A 17,147-nucleotide genomic window follows, 5' to 3' on the forward strand; every position below is an offset into this window, starting at 1 on the left:
GGGATGGGGCATCTACCACCGCTCTGGGCAACCTATTCTAGTGTTTCACCACCCTTATTTTAAAGTCTAGTCTGAATCTTACCTCTTCTAGTTTAAAACTATTACCCCTTGTCCTGTCACAACAGGCCCTGACAGAAAACCTGTCCCCATCTTTCTACAGGCCCCATTTGAGCGCTGAAAGCTGCAGTAAGGTCACGCTGAAGCCTTTTCTTCTCAAGTCTGAATGACCCCAACTCTCTTGGCCTGTCTTCACAGGAGAGGTGCTCCAGCCCTCCAGTCATTTTTGTGGCCTTCCTTCGCATCTGCTCCAGCAGGTCCATGTCCTTCTTATGTTGGAGCTACAGAACTGAATGCAGTTCTCCAGGTGTGGGGGTCTCATGAGAGCTGAGGGGCAGAATCACCTCCTTGACCTGCTGGCCATGCTTCTTTTGATGCAGCCCAGAATATGATTGGTTTTCTTGGCTGTGAGCACACACTGTCAGCTCATCTTCAGCTTTTCATTCACAAGTATTCTCAAGGGCTCCCTGTCATGACTGTCATGACTGCTCTAAATCACTTCATCCCACAGCCTGGGTGTTGTCCTGACCCATTCTGCAGCACCTTGCATTTGACCTTGCTGAACCTCGTGAGATTCCCATGGACCTGCAGGTCCCTCTGGATGACATCCTGTCCTTCAGGTGTGTCAACTGCCCCACTCAGCTTGGTGTAGTCTGCAAGCTTGATGAGGGTGCACTGGATCCACTATGTCATTGATGAAAACATTAAACTACACTGGTCCCAATACAGACCCCAAGGGACACTCTTTGTTACTGATGTCCATCTGGACATTGAACAGTTGACCACTGTCCTCTGGATGTGACTGTCCAAACAATTCTTCATCCACAAAGCAGTCCACAAATCAAATCCCTATCTCTCCTATTTAGAGATGTTGTGGAGACTATGTCAAAGGCCCTACAGAAGTCCACGAGGCATCCATAGCTCTTCCCTTGCCCACAGATGTAGTCATTCTATTGTAGAAAGCCACTAGGTTGGTCATGAAGATTTGCCCTAGGTGAAGCCATACTGGCTGTCTCGAATAATATGAAGTCCTGTTTTTCACTACCCACTCTTCCTTATGGGAGAATACAATTCCCCAGGGTCCAGTATGAGTATCCTAACCCTTGAACTTCATTAGTTGGGATTTCTTAATTCTATCTGCTAAAGCTGTTTGCTACTTCAATAACCATCTAAATAGTCACCACTTATGTTGACTTCTTTACTGTATCATGTCTCCTTCATTCTTTTCCCACCCTTGTCTTAATTAACACATATGTTGTGATGTAACACGACCTGGTTTACAGAGTAAAAATGGAGTAAAAAAAAATTCACATCTCATTTCCTGGTGCCTCTATACTTGAGGCTACAGGTATGTAGGATTTCCGAATTCTTGACCTTATTTGAAAGCAGGTCAGCTGGATCTGCTTGTGTTTAGTATAAATACCTTTGGGGTGGACTCATTGGATGTTGTTGCTGATATCTGCAAATGTGTTGCAAACTCTGAAGAGTTTCCCTATGTCTATGTATTTATGAAGCTTTATCCAGTATGAGTGTCAGACAAATCTTGGCTAATATGTGTTTGTTTCTGAAGCTTGAGTCGAAATAGAATGAAGGGATGTTAGGGCTTCGCTCTTTGGCCACATTCATTAGGTTGGTCGTGCTTACTGATGGAAACTTGAGTGCCCTTGCAGTGTGCATTTCAGTGGTGTTAGATGGCAGCTGAAAACTTCACCTGAACATGAAGTTTAATTATAAAGTAGCATGTAGGTACTTGCAAAGTGAATCTAGCCATTAGGGGTTACATTTGATCTAGAGAAGCCAAGAGTGCTTATTGGAAGTTATGGTTCCCAATCAGGAAGTGCACACCAGAGATGTCTTTGAGACTGAAGCATGCCCCAGAGTTGTTCTGTCCTCGTTTCCTTGGAATGGAAAGCTGAGCATGGTACTTAGATGGAAGTTGCAATGTGCTTCAACAGGTGTCCTGATTATTCCAGGAATTTGGAACGTGCCATTGCATGTTGCAGATGCAATGCATTTTTTTTTCCCCCATAATTCTGTTAGAAAACAAACAAAAAATTCTTACTATCATTTTACTGGAAAGACAGAAGAACAATGATCTATGATGAATCTGCTTCATCTGCATAAATAGACATTTTCAAAATGATTAGGTTGATTTTATGTTGATAGGCTCATAGGCAGAACTCATTGATTAATAAATATCAACGTCTAATTTGTCTTAAGGATAGGTGAACTCATTAATTTATAGATATGTTACCTTGACCTTTGACATCACTGGTTTAATATACATTTTTTAGTTCAGTCCACACAGACTTTATGATATGCCGAGTAATCTAGTTTATAAATGTAAGCTTGTTCTTTCTACTATTTCATCAATTTTGTAACAATGTATTCTAACAGGGCAGATAGGTTCATGGTTTCCATATCTGGATTAGCAGCAAGAGTTTGCCTGTTTCTTTTCCTTTCCTGGGTATCTTCATATAGACATTCAGCTACCCACAGCTGTCTGTTTTGTCATGGGCTAGAGAAAATTTAAGGACCTTCCAGCAGTACTAAAAATTGTGGAAGAGGTTAACTGTACAAGCAGTAACTTAGAAAGAATTTTCATCAGTCTATAGCAATGAAAGTTGTCAGTCCTGGTATAGAGAGGGTTAGGTCTTACTATTAGAGGGTTTTGCCTTAGCTCTCTGATAAAAAGAATAGCACTGGACTGAAGGAGTAAATCAGCAGTATAAGATAGAAGATTCATGGTAGCCCTTTCAGTTCTTTGGGGGATATGCAATTCAACCAAATATCTAACACTTAAATGGGCTGTCTGTGCTGTGACTGTTATGCCACTGACAAAAAAAGGTCAACAGTCTTTGGCATGTGAGCAATCATTGCTATCATCTGAATAACACAAAAATTAAGGCTTGAGTCTTTATTTGGACTCAGAAGAAAATGGCTGTGGGGAATAAGCTAAAACGTCCTAGTTTTTTCACTAAACACTCATGTAAGTTAATGCTGAAAAAAAAAAAAAAGCACACTTGTCTCCCAGGTTCTCTAGAGATTACTACATCAGTTTAGGGTAAAATCAGCAGTAAGTAATATCTATCTGCTCTTATAAGAAGTACTGTCAAGAATTTAACCAAAAAAGGAATTTGCCCGGTAGTCTTTATCTATATATTGAAAAAAAAAATGTGGTTAGAGAATGTGTAGCTATAAGAAAAACGTCTCTCAATATATGTCTGACATGCTATTGTGGCTTCAGTTATAAATGGCTTCCTTTACACCAACATATTTCTTAGAGCTATACTTACATAAATCTACCATAATTGCATTCATTGTTTCACAGTGGCAGTGCATAGAAGTCTGTAGTTTAATAATCTTTATATGTGACTGAAGATTGAGGTTTGTAGACCAAAGGGTATCTAAGGTGAGCGTGTCTCTGTCCCATACGATGTGTGTATGTATCAAATGGTGTATTGAAACTGATGTGTTACTCTGTAAATCCAGTGAATGCTTTTCACACTACATAAAATTCCCTGCAAACCAAGAATGATGAGAGATTTAATTTCAGAGATTTCAACATGAATATTCATTACAGTTCAGCATCCTTTCTAGGGAAAGAGAATTTACAGTTTTTAATTCATATGCTTCATCTCATTCATCGAGAAACTATATTTATCTATTTAGGAAAAATCATGTATATACATGTATTTACATGAATCTATTTGAGGGAAAGAAAGAATTTATTCCCTTAGAGCCCTAGAAGTAAACTAATTTATTTCTGATGTTATTTGTAATTGTCAATTGTCACTTGTACTTGTAGATGTGAAGGACATGGAACTTAATGAATCTTACCAAAAAAAAAAAGTGTCATCCATTCTGTTTTTTAAACAGTGACATATCTTTCATTAACCATATTATCAGGGGGTGTCTTTATGTCTGTATTATATAATCTAGTTTAAGTTTGGCTAATTGGAAATAACTAGTAACTTAATCGAGACCAAATAATGAAATATATTTAAAAGCACTCAAGAGTTTTGAAGGATACTATGCTTTCTACATAACTACACAATGAATGACAAATATCATGCTTTAAGGTTACAAATACAGCTATTTTGAATGTTAATGTTTTGTCTGGATTCTGTTATGAAACATTTAAATATAGGTAATTTTCAGGTTAATGGTAGGGCACTCCTTACTATTTCCATTGAATTGACACTTGAGAAAGCCTCTCGACCTTCGCTGTTCAGCAACTTCAAATATACCTTAGACATCTTTTTAGTTTCATCAGCTCATAGAGCTCTGTGCTTGATAAGCTCACAGGCCAAATATCATTACTTGTCATCTTTCATTTGCTGGTTTTATTAGGATTTAGAAGGGCTATTTGCAAAACTTGTTAAAAAGTGAGCCCTATTTCTTACCTGTGCACCAAAACCTGACATTTCTCTGTATTTGCTTCTTAAATGTGGGCATTCCTATGTGACTGTTTAAAAAAAAAAACAGTGAAGAAAAGACTTCATGCAACTAAGATGTTGTATATTAATAATACAGTTTTTGGTCTAAGCATTCCATTAGATTTAACCTCAGAGTTTACCATGTTCCACAATTTAGAATATCCTGCTTGTTTACCAAAATACTTTGGTTCAGATTTACTCCTGTGCTTAATTTTCAACCATTTGTTTCAAAATATAAGTATTGTTTGCATTGCTTATTACAGGATATGATTATAGCCTTGTTAATACACGTTTTGAAATTACTTACTGTTTCCTGAATTAACAGTAGATTATTTTCATGGTAGTCAAGCATCTGTGCTTTATTTTTTTCATATTCATTAATGGGGGAAAACGATTTTCTAATAATATAGTCAGAAATTAAAAAACAACTTAAATGTTATTGCTTTATAGAGTGTTGTAGATAGAAATGGCTTGGTAACAGTTTAGTGTTTTTCTTCTGTTTGTGTTGTTCATATGAACTTTAACCATAAGCAGCTGAATTAAAATGGGGTAAAACTAGTATCTGCTTATATTCTTGGAAGTGCAGTATAGAATCTGAAATATCATCACTCCTGTTTAGATTTTGTAATTTGTTTTATAGCTACTTTTCATATCCTAAAGAAACATTCCTGTTAATATCACTGTCATGGTAATTTGTTCCGAATAATTTTAGTTTGATAGCATTTTATGATGTGTTCTGTTTTAAACTGTGTTCTCTTGAAGGTGCTGTGTGTCCTTTAATGAAAACAGTTGTCCGTCATCTCAAACAAATCAACAGAGACAGTCGTGGTGTTCCAGGTAAATGACTGTGTCTATATTAATTGGCTAGTAGTGGATGTAATCACAGTCTGACTGAAACTGGCTTTAAAATTGAAAAGACAGGACAGAATGCCGCCTCCAAGCTCCAAAAGTTGCTGCTGTTTTTAGGAAAGTGGGACTAAAATTAGAACATGTTGTTCTTGGGAAGCACTGGTTCGAGTTCGGCAACCACACTGATTTCCATAGTTTTTCCCAATGATCCCACATTCTTATCAGTTCAGATGATAAAAGGAAATAGCAAATGCATTTCTCAGATTGCAAAGTCATCTATGAAGTGAATTTTGCATGAATAGTTTTGTTAAAATGAATATTGAAATTTTCTCTGTTTATTGGTTTTCAAAATAGCTTGTCAGTCTGTATTCCAGAAAGTCACCAAGCATGCTAAAAGTCAGTATTTACTTGTGATTTTTAAATCCCATTAAATTGTATCATATTGTGTCACATTTTACAGGATTTGATCTGGCAGAAAGCTTTTCTTTAAGGCAAACACCTTGTGGAGGGGAAAAGATCTGTTTTAAACTGGGAAGTGCACCTCTCATCAGAGATACAAGGTAAGATACTATTTTCATCCTTGGTGATAGAGTTCAGACTCAATGCTACTAATTAATGAATTAACTAATTAACCAAATAACTTATCAGTGTATTCAAAGGACACCACAGAAAGCAGTGGGTTTTTTTCTGTTGAAAGGTTTTTCTTCTATGGGAAGCACTTTGATTTTGGTGTGGGTTTTTTTGGAATCTGGAAGTAACTAGGTAGTAAGTTAACTGTGAATATCACTTTCTCAAATCATGATTCTGATACTGAAAACTCTACTGTTAATACATAAATATTTATAAAGCAAAGAAAACAAATAACTTTCATGGTATGACAAGAAGTATTATGCTAATCTTCCCTCAGTGAAGTTTGCTGTCCTCTATCTCATTACTGCTGGCAGGATTAAAAAGACAGTGTCACCATTTCCTTGAATGTTATTTTTTTTTTCCTGGAATTGACATATTGCCTTTGAGCAGCAACAGAGTGGTGGGTGTTCATTGTAGAGGAGAAAGTAGGCGATATCCTATTCTGACACAGGGTGTGAAAAAAACCAAAAGGAAGGTGGAAGAGAGTAAGGCACAATGGGATTGAATGGATTTAAGTTTGCTCAGGGACAAGGAAATGCCAAGAAGCAGTTAGGAATGTAGTTTCAGGTTCCCTGTGGTCAGTGGAGCTCATCTCAGAGCTTCTTGGTTGTGTTGTGCTCTGAGTCATGGGACTGTGGTTTCTGTACAGCGTGTTCCTGTGATGATGAGGGAAGCAACTGTATTCCCATGTCTTCAGGTTGGGTGTTTTCTGTTGCAAGAGGTTTGGCTCCAGCTTGCCTAGTTAAAAAAATACACCTGGCCCTTGGACTTCCCCTTTGCTTGGATCCTGGGCATAGCAAAGACAGACTGGGGGTAGCATGAGGCCAGGGAGTTGGAGGAAGAGAGAAATTGGAGCCACCCAGACACAAAACAATCTTTGGGAGAGGAGCATGATGAAAGAAAAAGAAGCTACATATACTAAACTGCTAGATAGATTCTAAGTTTTTCTGACTTATTAGGTACTGTAAGTGCTAAATGCTTATGTTTTTGTAGTTTTGCAAAGTTAAACTAATCGTTGTCTTTTTTAAATAGCACAGACATTGGCTATTAAAGAAAAAATTACTTCATAAAATTACTTGACACAGGGAGTGCTCTTCTTTTATTAGGACTTTCCAAATATTAGCCAGATTGTCTTTAGAAAAGGAGCAGGAGAAATTAGGTACCACCCATAAAAGTCTTTACCTACAAATATAAGTTTGTTAGTAAGAAAACTTTCTTTGGAAAACCCATTATTAATTTTTCAGATTTTTATAGATCTTTTTCTAGTGAATGAGATTTTTAGAGAAAGAGAATGAGACTACACAAGAGTAGAAAATCAAGGCAATAACAAAAACTGTGGAGAAATTTTCCTTTACAAAATACAAAGCTAAGTAGTGCTAAGAAATGCATGTTGCAAGCTGACTTTATTTTGGAACAGTAAGAAAATCAGTGGCAAAAATGGAGCAGACAGGAGCTATAAATTACAGTAGGGTGAATTTTTTAAAATTCATATTACTTTGAGATAAAATTAATGATTTGAAATATTGATTTCTAAGAATTTCTAAGTGTTTCTGCAAGTGGTCTGAGGGGTGATGTTGAGGTTAAAAAATGTAGGTTTTTTCCCAGTTTCTATTAGTAGACCTGAATACTAATGTCTGTATTTTGTTTTTCTCTTTTAAAAACAGTTCATTAGTGAAGGTAATGAAAATGGGAAATTCACACCATGGCTGATAGCTGTGACTTTACAAATACTAACTCTTAGGGAATTTAATACTTTGCTAAGTGTTAAGTTAATACTTGAGAAAGTTGCAAAAGTTACAATTTTTTTTTAATATTTTTTTTTTAAACTTTATGGAGGAGGAGAGAAATCTGAGTCCTTTTTCCTGTATTTTATCTCTTCTCTTTATCTCTTTCCTATATTTTATCAGCTTTTTGAAAGGAGTCAAAAATTGCTATTTTTTCTTCATTGTCAGTGTAACTTGGGCAGGGGCTAAAGAATTTCAGTGAAGGGCGAACCTGGATGGCAGGTGGTTTGGCTTTAACTGTCTCGATTCTCCTGGTGCTCTCTCTCCCTGTTGTTGTCTTCCATATGTCCTCATTAAGGAAAAACTAAAGAGAAAATCTTTCCAGTTTCCCCTAAAAATATGCATATCTAATAGATAGAAAGTTTAGCTGGATGAGGCAACTGAGATGATTATTAATAAAATCAGAATATCTGTGCTAATGTATAAATATAGTTGGGCTGAAAATTAGTATCTCGTTATTGATGATAGTAAGGTACAAGATAAGATTTTTAATCCACTTGTTGTGGAATTAAGTAGTACCTCCTGCATATATCTTCCTGAACAATAGAAGGGTTCAAAGTATTTTCAATAACATTCAAGCACTGAAAAATTTCAATTAAATACTAGTGCTTCATGGCAATAGTCTCGCTCGTTCTTTTTAAACCTTTCTTCACAGAAATGCATTAAAAGTAAATTCCTAATTAATTCAGTTTATTAAATATATAATAACTTTCCGTTGTCAAAATTATACTTTGGACAATTGGTTTTAAAATTTTTATTTGAAGTGTTTTTAGGTTTTGTTTAAACTCTTCTGATCTTCTGTGATTTTTAAAAATAAGGGCAGAGGAGAGTCAGGAGCATAAAGTCAGATTTTGACATGGTAAGGTTACAATGAAGGATAGTCAGGAACTTGGGTGTCTGTCATCATAACCTTATAATTTACTTTATCTCAGTTACTCACATACAGTATCTTTTAATTAATTATTTCTTCAAAAAAATCTACTTCTCTTGCATTGTCAGGTTGTGTGGTTCCAGACACCATCTGTTATTAGATGCACACAAGTTTTCAGGATCGTTCTCCCTCAGAAAATATTTTAGTAGACGTGGTGAGCAGTAAGCAGCAGAACAGTGTTTGTTATCCATCCTGCAGGAAATTGAGAGTATCTGATTAAGCTGACTAGCAAGTATCAAGTAACTTGGCACATCTCCTCTTGCATTTCATTCGTTCAGTCGTAGTGTGGGTAATAGAAAGCTATGCTGTGCCATTTTTCTTCTGTGATGCCATTTTGGTTTTTTTCAATGGACCTGGCGTAGTGTTGCACCTATTTATATATTGTAAATAATTTACAATGCTCTGTCAGCTTGGGAAACTGATTACATTTATTTATGCTGGATTTTAGCTATAAGTCTTTGTCTCTTTCTGTGATAGAGTTCTGTACGTATTTTGTCTTGTGATAGGAGATGGATAGCATTTCTTATGCTCCATGTAAGTGATGTTTAAATATTAATGTAATTCCAGTAGTATTTTCTGGATTAAAGAGTGATTTTAAAAGCAAAACACTGTGAGTTAATTATTGTGGTGCTTACATGGACTTTAATAGAAGTTATCCCTGAGGAAAGTAGTGTAACTGAGCCTTTGAATCATGAAGTTATTCCTAGGAAAATACTGTTATGCAGGCAGTCTGATTATATAGTCATAATCACACTGTAGAATCATAGAATGATCATAATTGTATAATGTTTTACTTTTATTTCAACAAATAAATTATAGTCATATTTTTTTCTCCAGAGCTTAACATGTACTGCCTATGGAGTATATTCCAGCATGGTATAGATTTTCCTGACAAAAGCAGCACAGGGCTCTGTGGTGATAGCAGCTTCATTAGGTCTGCCAGCAGTATTCAGTACTTCTGGACATGAAGCCTTTTAGGCTCATCTTTGTTCTTCACTTGCCTTAGAGTAAACAGCACTATGGAGAATTAATTTCACTGTTTTTCCCTAGGGATACATCAGACATCAGTTGTTCCTCATTCTCACTTTTCTGGGTTGCTGGTGGGCTGGTTTTTGTCTTCTGAAAGCGCCAGTAAAGGAGATAATAAGTTGGTTTCATCTGAGGTTCTGAAAGTTTTTGGAATGGATGTAAATGATTAGCAAATCTTCATGGCACTGTCACAGCTTTCTTATTTTGTAGTTTGTTTGGCTTGACAAACCATATTAATTTACTGAGGAGATTATCATAGCTGGCTGTTAAATGATCTGAGTTACAGCAGTTGGGATCACTCTCACGACTCTTTTAGGAATTCTTCCCCTTTCATTGGGATACTACGAAAGAGCTTGGATTTTGACTGTATTTGGACTACTGCGCTCCATCAGCAATATTGTCACTCACTGCTGCCAGAAGAGCTGTGGTCTGGCCCATATTTCAGGGAATGTGTTTCACCTCTTTGTGATGTCTAGTTACTGGAGTCAGAAATACTGTTCCCACTTGTCTCACTAAATTCCAGTCTGGAGGATTCTTTCTGCTAAGAACAGAAATTGATGATGAAAGAATATTTATGTGGGGATTTCTGTTTGGTTTTAGTGCTAACCTTTTTAATCACAAAAAAATGTGGAGGGAATTCCATTTTGTAAAGCACAGCTGGCATGAAGTGAGGCAGTTTCTGTGCTCACTGTTAGAAGCCTTTTCATAATTAGCAATTTGCTTTCCCAAAGGCACCTATCTCTAGGTGGCTTTGCAGCCATTTACTTTGCTGTATGTTCTCTGGCTGTATCTGTTGAGACCTCTCTCTTTACCAAACTAAAAAAATACCAAGTTCCTTTCATATGACTTCAGCTGTCAGTGAAGGTCCTCATGGGCATGATTTTTTATTAATTTTGCACATGGCATGTGTTTTGGGCAGCAGAGTCAGGTTTAACAGTCTTCTTGAAAAATATTTTGTAGGATATATTTTTCTTAAATATAGAATAGATAGATGTGAAAATCACCAATTTCCAAAAGATTTCATCGAAAACTTTCAAAATGTCAACTGAAAATGGCAATGGGTTGTTACCCATTTGGAGGCAGTAGCTGAAGTTATTCAAACCAGCTTTTATCTGTGCTTACACGAAGTCCTGCTAGCCTTTGCTCTGTTGATGTATTAGATGGTTATGTAAGAAACCGCCTTTCCTGTACTGTATCATGTATTTGTTTGAGGTCTTTTGAGCAGTTGGAGCCAACACTACCAAGACTGAAATGTCTGGTATTTTGGTTGCAGGGTATTTTCAAGAAAAGGACCTTGTTTTTGGAATTTGCTTCCAGAGTGTGGGAGCCTGAATTTAGTAAAAATCCTGATGCTTTTTTCAGATCTTTTACAACAGTGGATCAGAAGCTGTAGTGATTTAGTCTTTTTTTCCAATTCTTGTTGAAAGGTACTGGAATAATGTATATTGTGTTTATTTCCAGAAACTTGAAAACTTAACGCATTTTATAAATGGAAAAGAAGGAAAATACAGTGATTACTGTTGAAAGAGCAAATTGGTGCTGTACCTACCTTTTAAATACCAATTATTTAATTTCATAACTAAGGCAAAAACTGTGACCTCTTACCATGAAAAATGACAGAACAATGCTTCTTTTAAAGAATAAACACATGTGAATGTCTTTGTGCATCTTTGGGCTTATTTCTACCTCATAATTTAAAAGAAATACACCAAGTTCTTTTCATAAAATTCAAAATTAAGGAATAATGTCTTGTAATTTCTAATTTAGCTTGAATCATTCTATAATTCAAAATGCAATTTACTGTGCAGAAATAATTGGGAAAGCAAAGGTAAAGACAGGTGGCAGAGGGGAAGAGTACATGTACAAATGTCTGGTACTTACATTAAAAGCAGGCTGTGAGGGAACAGAGTTAGTAAATCTATTTTAATTATGCCACTGACTGTAACAAATTGGAATTCTTTGATCTGTAGTGTATTTCCCCAACAGTGCAGTGCTTAGTGGGACAGTGTTGTACCAGTTGAATTGGTAAGACAGTGTTGGATGAAGCAGACTGTTTCTTTTCCTTTTGTCCCCAGTGATGATGTTCTTGCTGTAAAGCACTTGCAGATAAAGGGAAGGGGCTTTTGGGAGATGTGTCTTTTAAGGACACTGGTCCACAACAAGAGTGTGGAGGAGACCAGCAGTGTTTCTGTGGATCCCCACATGCCTCATGGTTCAGGATGAAACTTAAGGTAGCATTAAGCAAATCACAGAAGCACCAAAATAAAAAATAGTAAGGGCAGTTTTATTCTTCTTACATAAAAAAACTTTCCTTCATTTGGAAAACATGTATTTCATTGTTATTTTTGTTGTTCTGCCTTTGTTTTAAGGGAAAAGTATGTCCAGTCTAAATTATTATTTGGAGGAAAATAAAACTAGGATCTCGCTTTCACAACACTCATCTCCAGCTCTCAGCCTTATCTCACTTTCTCCAAGTAAGCATCAGCCTCTGTGGTCAGTGAGGCTGGTGGCTGATCCCTGTGGCTGTGTGATTTCCAGCAATGACAGCTGATAAGGAGCAAGATAGCACTGCCAGGGCTGGGACTAGCCTGACCTTAGCTTAAACAAACCCTGAAACTGTACCTTCAGTTTTGAATGGTTTAACCTGCCCAGCGGAAAACATTTCCAGTGTTCTGATTAAAACAACGGCATCTGCAGTATCTAAGCAATTTCACTTTTGCTGTATATTCCTGTTGGGAATTCCTTTCTATTTTTATCTGATATGGATGCCAAAACTATTTTTCAGTTTTCTTATTGGATAAGATAACAAAATCTAAAACGTATACTGTCATAGATACTGAAGTTGCTAGAGAAAGTTACTGTGTTATAAGATTTCTAGTTTCAGCAGAAGCAATTTACCTGGATACTTCTCAATGACCTTTGAAAAAAATTGGACACAAATTCTGCCGTAGGTTGTTCAGTTTACCAGCTGAAGAGAGCCTTAAGTGATTCCAGCCTTTGGGGAACTTTCAGGAAAGTTTCTCTCTTACTCCCTGCCAAACATGCTGACTTCTAAAATCTTCGCAATGTTGTCTTGGTTTATCTTGGCCAATTTTTTTGAAGCAAAAGTCTCTCGAAAGTGAATACAAGGCAGATGCGGATATCAGTCCGTAACAAGATCTGTGTTTGATAGTCCTAGAAAAAAAGTACAGTTGCAAAATCAGTGCAGTTGAAGATGCTTGGAAAACCAGAATAGCTATGGGTATGTACAGCCATGGTATATGCAGCCAGAATTCAATGATATGTACTGGCATAATGCATGCAGCTGAGGATAGACTGTAGTCCCATTATGTTGTAGGATAAAGTTAGAGATTGAAAGATCATTTATCAGTTTTGCTGATTGAGCTGAGAGAATTCAAGTGCCTTTATAAAATGCATATAATTTTTCTAGCTGAAGCAATGGTGCCATGTGCTTCAAAAGTCATTTATCAGCAGACTGGGAAAAAAAAAACCCAAACAACACTATAATAAATAATGTCTTTCTTTTTCTGGATTTTGTGATTTAACACTCTGTAAAATCTAGTTTGCTTTAGCTATGCTGTCAGGCATTTCTACTCTTAACTAAAGTTGTACCTACAAAAAGATTGTTTGTGCTGATACATCTGTGTTTATACTGGGACTTTGTTGTTTAAACATGTCATAGAGATATCATGCCCTTCCTCCACCTTGCCTCTGAGTTTTTACATTTTATGTCTAAAAATAGTTCATGGTCTGTCTCACAGTGAAACTGTCTGGTGGGTGTTTTTTTTTTCATTACACTGATTTTCATTTATTTTCAGTTCACTCTGAAAGATTTTTGGCCTCTAGCATTTCCATGTGGTTCACTCTTTGCAGTCTTTATCATCATACCATGAAATATTTTTTACTTATGGTGATAAAGTGGCAAATTTTTAAAAATACTTTTTTATTTTTGCTGGAACAGTACAGGCTGTGCTATGGGTTTTTCACTTGGAGGTCTGTGTATCAACTTGAGTTCAGTTATAAGTGTACAGACCTTGCTGATTGCAGTCTTGTCTGTCTTAAGTCAATATTTGTCATGCCACAACTCATTTATAAACTTGGAATGATGAAATGAACTTGTAGAATGATCTGTAATCTATAGAAACAAGTTTTGATGTACAGCTATTGGTGTAGTAACAGAACCATGTGCAAGAGATAATGTTATTTTTGGATTTAGTCAGTGTGACTAGTTGCAGTATCACAGAATTCTATTTTGAAATAATAAATCCTAAAAATACTCTGGGATTGGGCATGACAATACAGGCCTCGAATAACTTGTTGATAGTTCCTAATATGGCATTACGCTTTTAAAGTTTGCGTGAAAATGAATGTATCTTTTATTTTGGGGATTAGACAGCTAATTATTGATACACCTGCAGTAGTAATGAACTTCAATTTACCTTTTTTACTCAGTCTTCTTTGTGAACTCTGGTGAGAGTTCTGCTTAGAAGATTTTTTTCACTGAAATGTTTGTAAAGCATTGGAACAGACTTCTCAGGAATGTGGTGGAATCACCATCCCTGGAAGTTTTCAAAGCACTTATGGATATGGCACTTGAGGACGTGTTTTATTGGTGAACATGCTACGTTGATGGTTGGACTTGATGATCTTAAAGGTCTTTTCCAGTCTTAATAATCTGTGAACATTCAGTAAGAAATGTGCATGCTCATACTGTATGGTGAACAGTGCTGATTTACTCAAATACTTTTGAATGCATATTTTGCTTTGGACCACTCCTGAGAAGTAAGAATACAGACAGTGTCATCAAGGTGCTGTGACTCCACGCATGCTTTTTTCCCCCTCTTATTGGATCTGTCTCTTAAGTGAGCAGTTCACAATTCTAGATGACTGCCAGTTTAAAATAATCTATGAAACTAAACAAAAAGTATAATAGTATTCACCAGGAGCATATACAGTAACAGGAACTGATTGCCAAGACTTAGGGGGAAGAAGTGCCTTTCCAGGTCCAATTCTTGCACTCAGGATCCTTCATGGTGAATGCACTTACCTTGAAGTATAGCACTTACCTTGAAGTATAGCAGGATTAAATTATTGCTCTTGCTCAGGATTGACATCTAGCAGCAACTTTTACAGAATGAGTAGATAATGCTCACTCATTTGATAGATAAAGGTATTTGGAAAAAAGGAGTTTGGGGAACTAAGTCTTCTATTGCAGAAGTTTGGGAGGTTTTTTTTGGTTTTGTTTGTTGGTTGTTTTTTTGTTTGTTTGGTTGTTGTTTTTTTTTTCTTTTTTAATATCTCCTGTGAAATTAAGTCACTTAGAATTGAGAATGTTTAACATATGATGTTATGTTCCTTGCTGAACTGTGGACAGTATGTGCTAAAGACAGTAACTCACAAAAATAATCACAGGGATAGAGGCACTGGAAGAAAATGTGCTACAACAGAACCAAACGTAAAAGCTAAGTTGTAGCAGTAATTTAGTAATGAAACTGTACAAGATGACTCAAATGTCTGAAAAGGAAATATCATCAGATTTTTGTTAACTCAGAAAGACTTTGAAATGATTTCTTATTTTGATAGGTTACTTTCCTTTCCACAGGACTTTTTTTAAATTTAGAAAGCGATAAATAATTGTATTACTGTTAGTATGTGGGGACAGATATGCTATGCTAACAGGAAATTACATAAGCTTAAGATTGTGAAAGTGTTAGGAGCACTAAAAAAACACTTTGTGATTCAAGAAAGCTGATATGATTTCATGGAAAGGAAAATCATGACTCATTAACCAATTAGAGTTCTTGAAAGATCGAAGTTATAACATAGCCTTACTTCTTTTTTCTCCTTAAAAATGAGTTAGCACTACTCAGATGAACTCATATTATGCCAAAGAGTACATTTTTTACAGCATCCTAACTTTTGTAATCAAAATTAGCATGTCTCCTTGAACAGCTCATGTTGGATTGATTTTGTTCTCATACACAAGTAAATGTGTGCTCCTATCCAACTGGCTCTAAATGGTCCTGCCTGAGCAGGGAGATTGGATCAGATGACCTGCAGAGGTTCCTTCCAACTTCAAACATTCTGGGATTCTATGATTCTATTATGGACTAGACTGTTAAATTTTCTTCCTTAAGAATATAGTTTCCATAATATTGGGTGGTCAGTTCCATTGTCAACCATATAATTTATAGGGCAAGAGCGAATTCATCAAAATGCTGTTTTTGTCATAGGATGATGAGGGAACTAAGTATCTCCTTTTTAAATCTTGCAAAATATTTTTTCACATCTCATTGCATGCTTATATGTTACAATTTCATATAATGCAGAATATTGGTGATAAAAGTGGTATTTTCTTTACTGTCATAACTTTCCCATGTTTTACCTACTAGTCTGACAAACAGTAAGAAGTATGATCTTAGAACTTTTATTAGCGGTGCACATCTCAGTCTCAGCCTTACTGTTGGAAAAGAAGATAATTGTTCATTCTGGTTGTTTAACTTTTGTATGGAAGTTACATAGATGATTTAACCTCAGGTTAAGTTATAGTTGGTGGATTGTTTTAATGCAAAGTTTTTCTAATGTGGAGCTTTCACTGTTTTGAAGAAAATTTGTGAATTCCTAGCTTCCTTGTTTGGATGTAAGGCATCAGACCAGCTTCCCCAGTCTGAGAAAGATTCCCAGTCATGTTCAGTGTTCCTTCAGGTTTGGTTTGAGGTGTTCTTTTGATGTGAAGCTTTGGAAAAATCTAAGTATAATGTTCACTGTCTTATCCAAAGCTATCACTGCTTGAAGTCTCCTTTCAACACCTCTGTCTTGGCCTTAATACAAGACCCCAGCTTTCCTAACATGTTGGTTTGTTTATTTGTTTTTTTTTTGTTTTTCTCCTAACACTTCAAGGGGGATACCTGACCATTTCCCAGCTGGGTCTGATGATAACAAGGTTAGCAAGTCTCAGGTCTTTGGCAGATCCTGTTAAATACAGTTATGACTCAGCAGATAGCAATGCAATGTTGGTATTTTTTGAACTTGATTGATTTTGTAGCATTTAATCTGTAACATACCAAAAATCTCATTACTATAGAAATTGTGAGCATTGAAGGCTAAGCTGTATGTGCCTTTTTTTTAAATTTGACTTTAATTAGACAATGCATTTCTAATTCCAAGACTTCAGAAAAGCGATCATTTCCAGTTTCTGAAAATGTTATTAAGTCTTCCAATGTGATGCAAATTAGTTTTTTGATCTTTCATTTTCCATATTCATTCACTTAAAATCTGTGAATGTGAACAATTTTTACAAACTGCAAAGGAGCACATTATTTATCTAATTATCCCTCTAATTGTAAGCAGAACACTAGGCTTAAATATTCATAGTCTAGTCACACTGTGTGTAGGGGGTGTTGAAGCAAAAGCATGTTCTCTCTCTAG

At 36.1% G+C, this 17,147-nt stretch overlaps 1 protein-coding gene across 1 annotated transcript in view; it reads left to right on the forward strand.

The window, feature by feature from the left end:
- Positions 1-17,147, forward strand: part of LOC114065117 (collagen alpha-1(XIX) chain-like) — a gene marked incomplete at its 3' end in the record, with an annotated part of 37,767 nt that overhangs the window by 5,488 nt on the left and 15,132 nt on the right. The window contains exons 3-4 of the mRNA XM_027898768.1: positions 5,259-5,333; positions 5,806-5,905. Coding sequence (XP_027754569.1) covers positions 5,259-5,333; positions 5,806-5,905 — 175 coding nt within the window. The remainder of the gene's footprint in view (positions 1-5,258; positions 5,334-5,805; positions 5,906-17,147) is intronic.

Source organism: Empidonax traillii, unplaced genomic scaffold, assembly GCF_003031625.1.
Source record: "Empidonax traillii isolate 1590-97213 ecotype Southwest subspecies unplaced genomic scaffold, ASM303162v1 scaffold621:size378804, whole genome shotgun sequence".
Classification (NCBI taxonomy): Eukaryota; Metazoa; Chordata; class Aves; order Passeriformes; family Tyrannidae; genus Empidonax; species Empidonax traillii.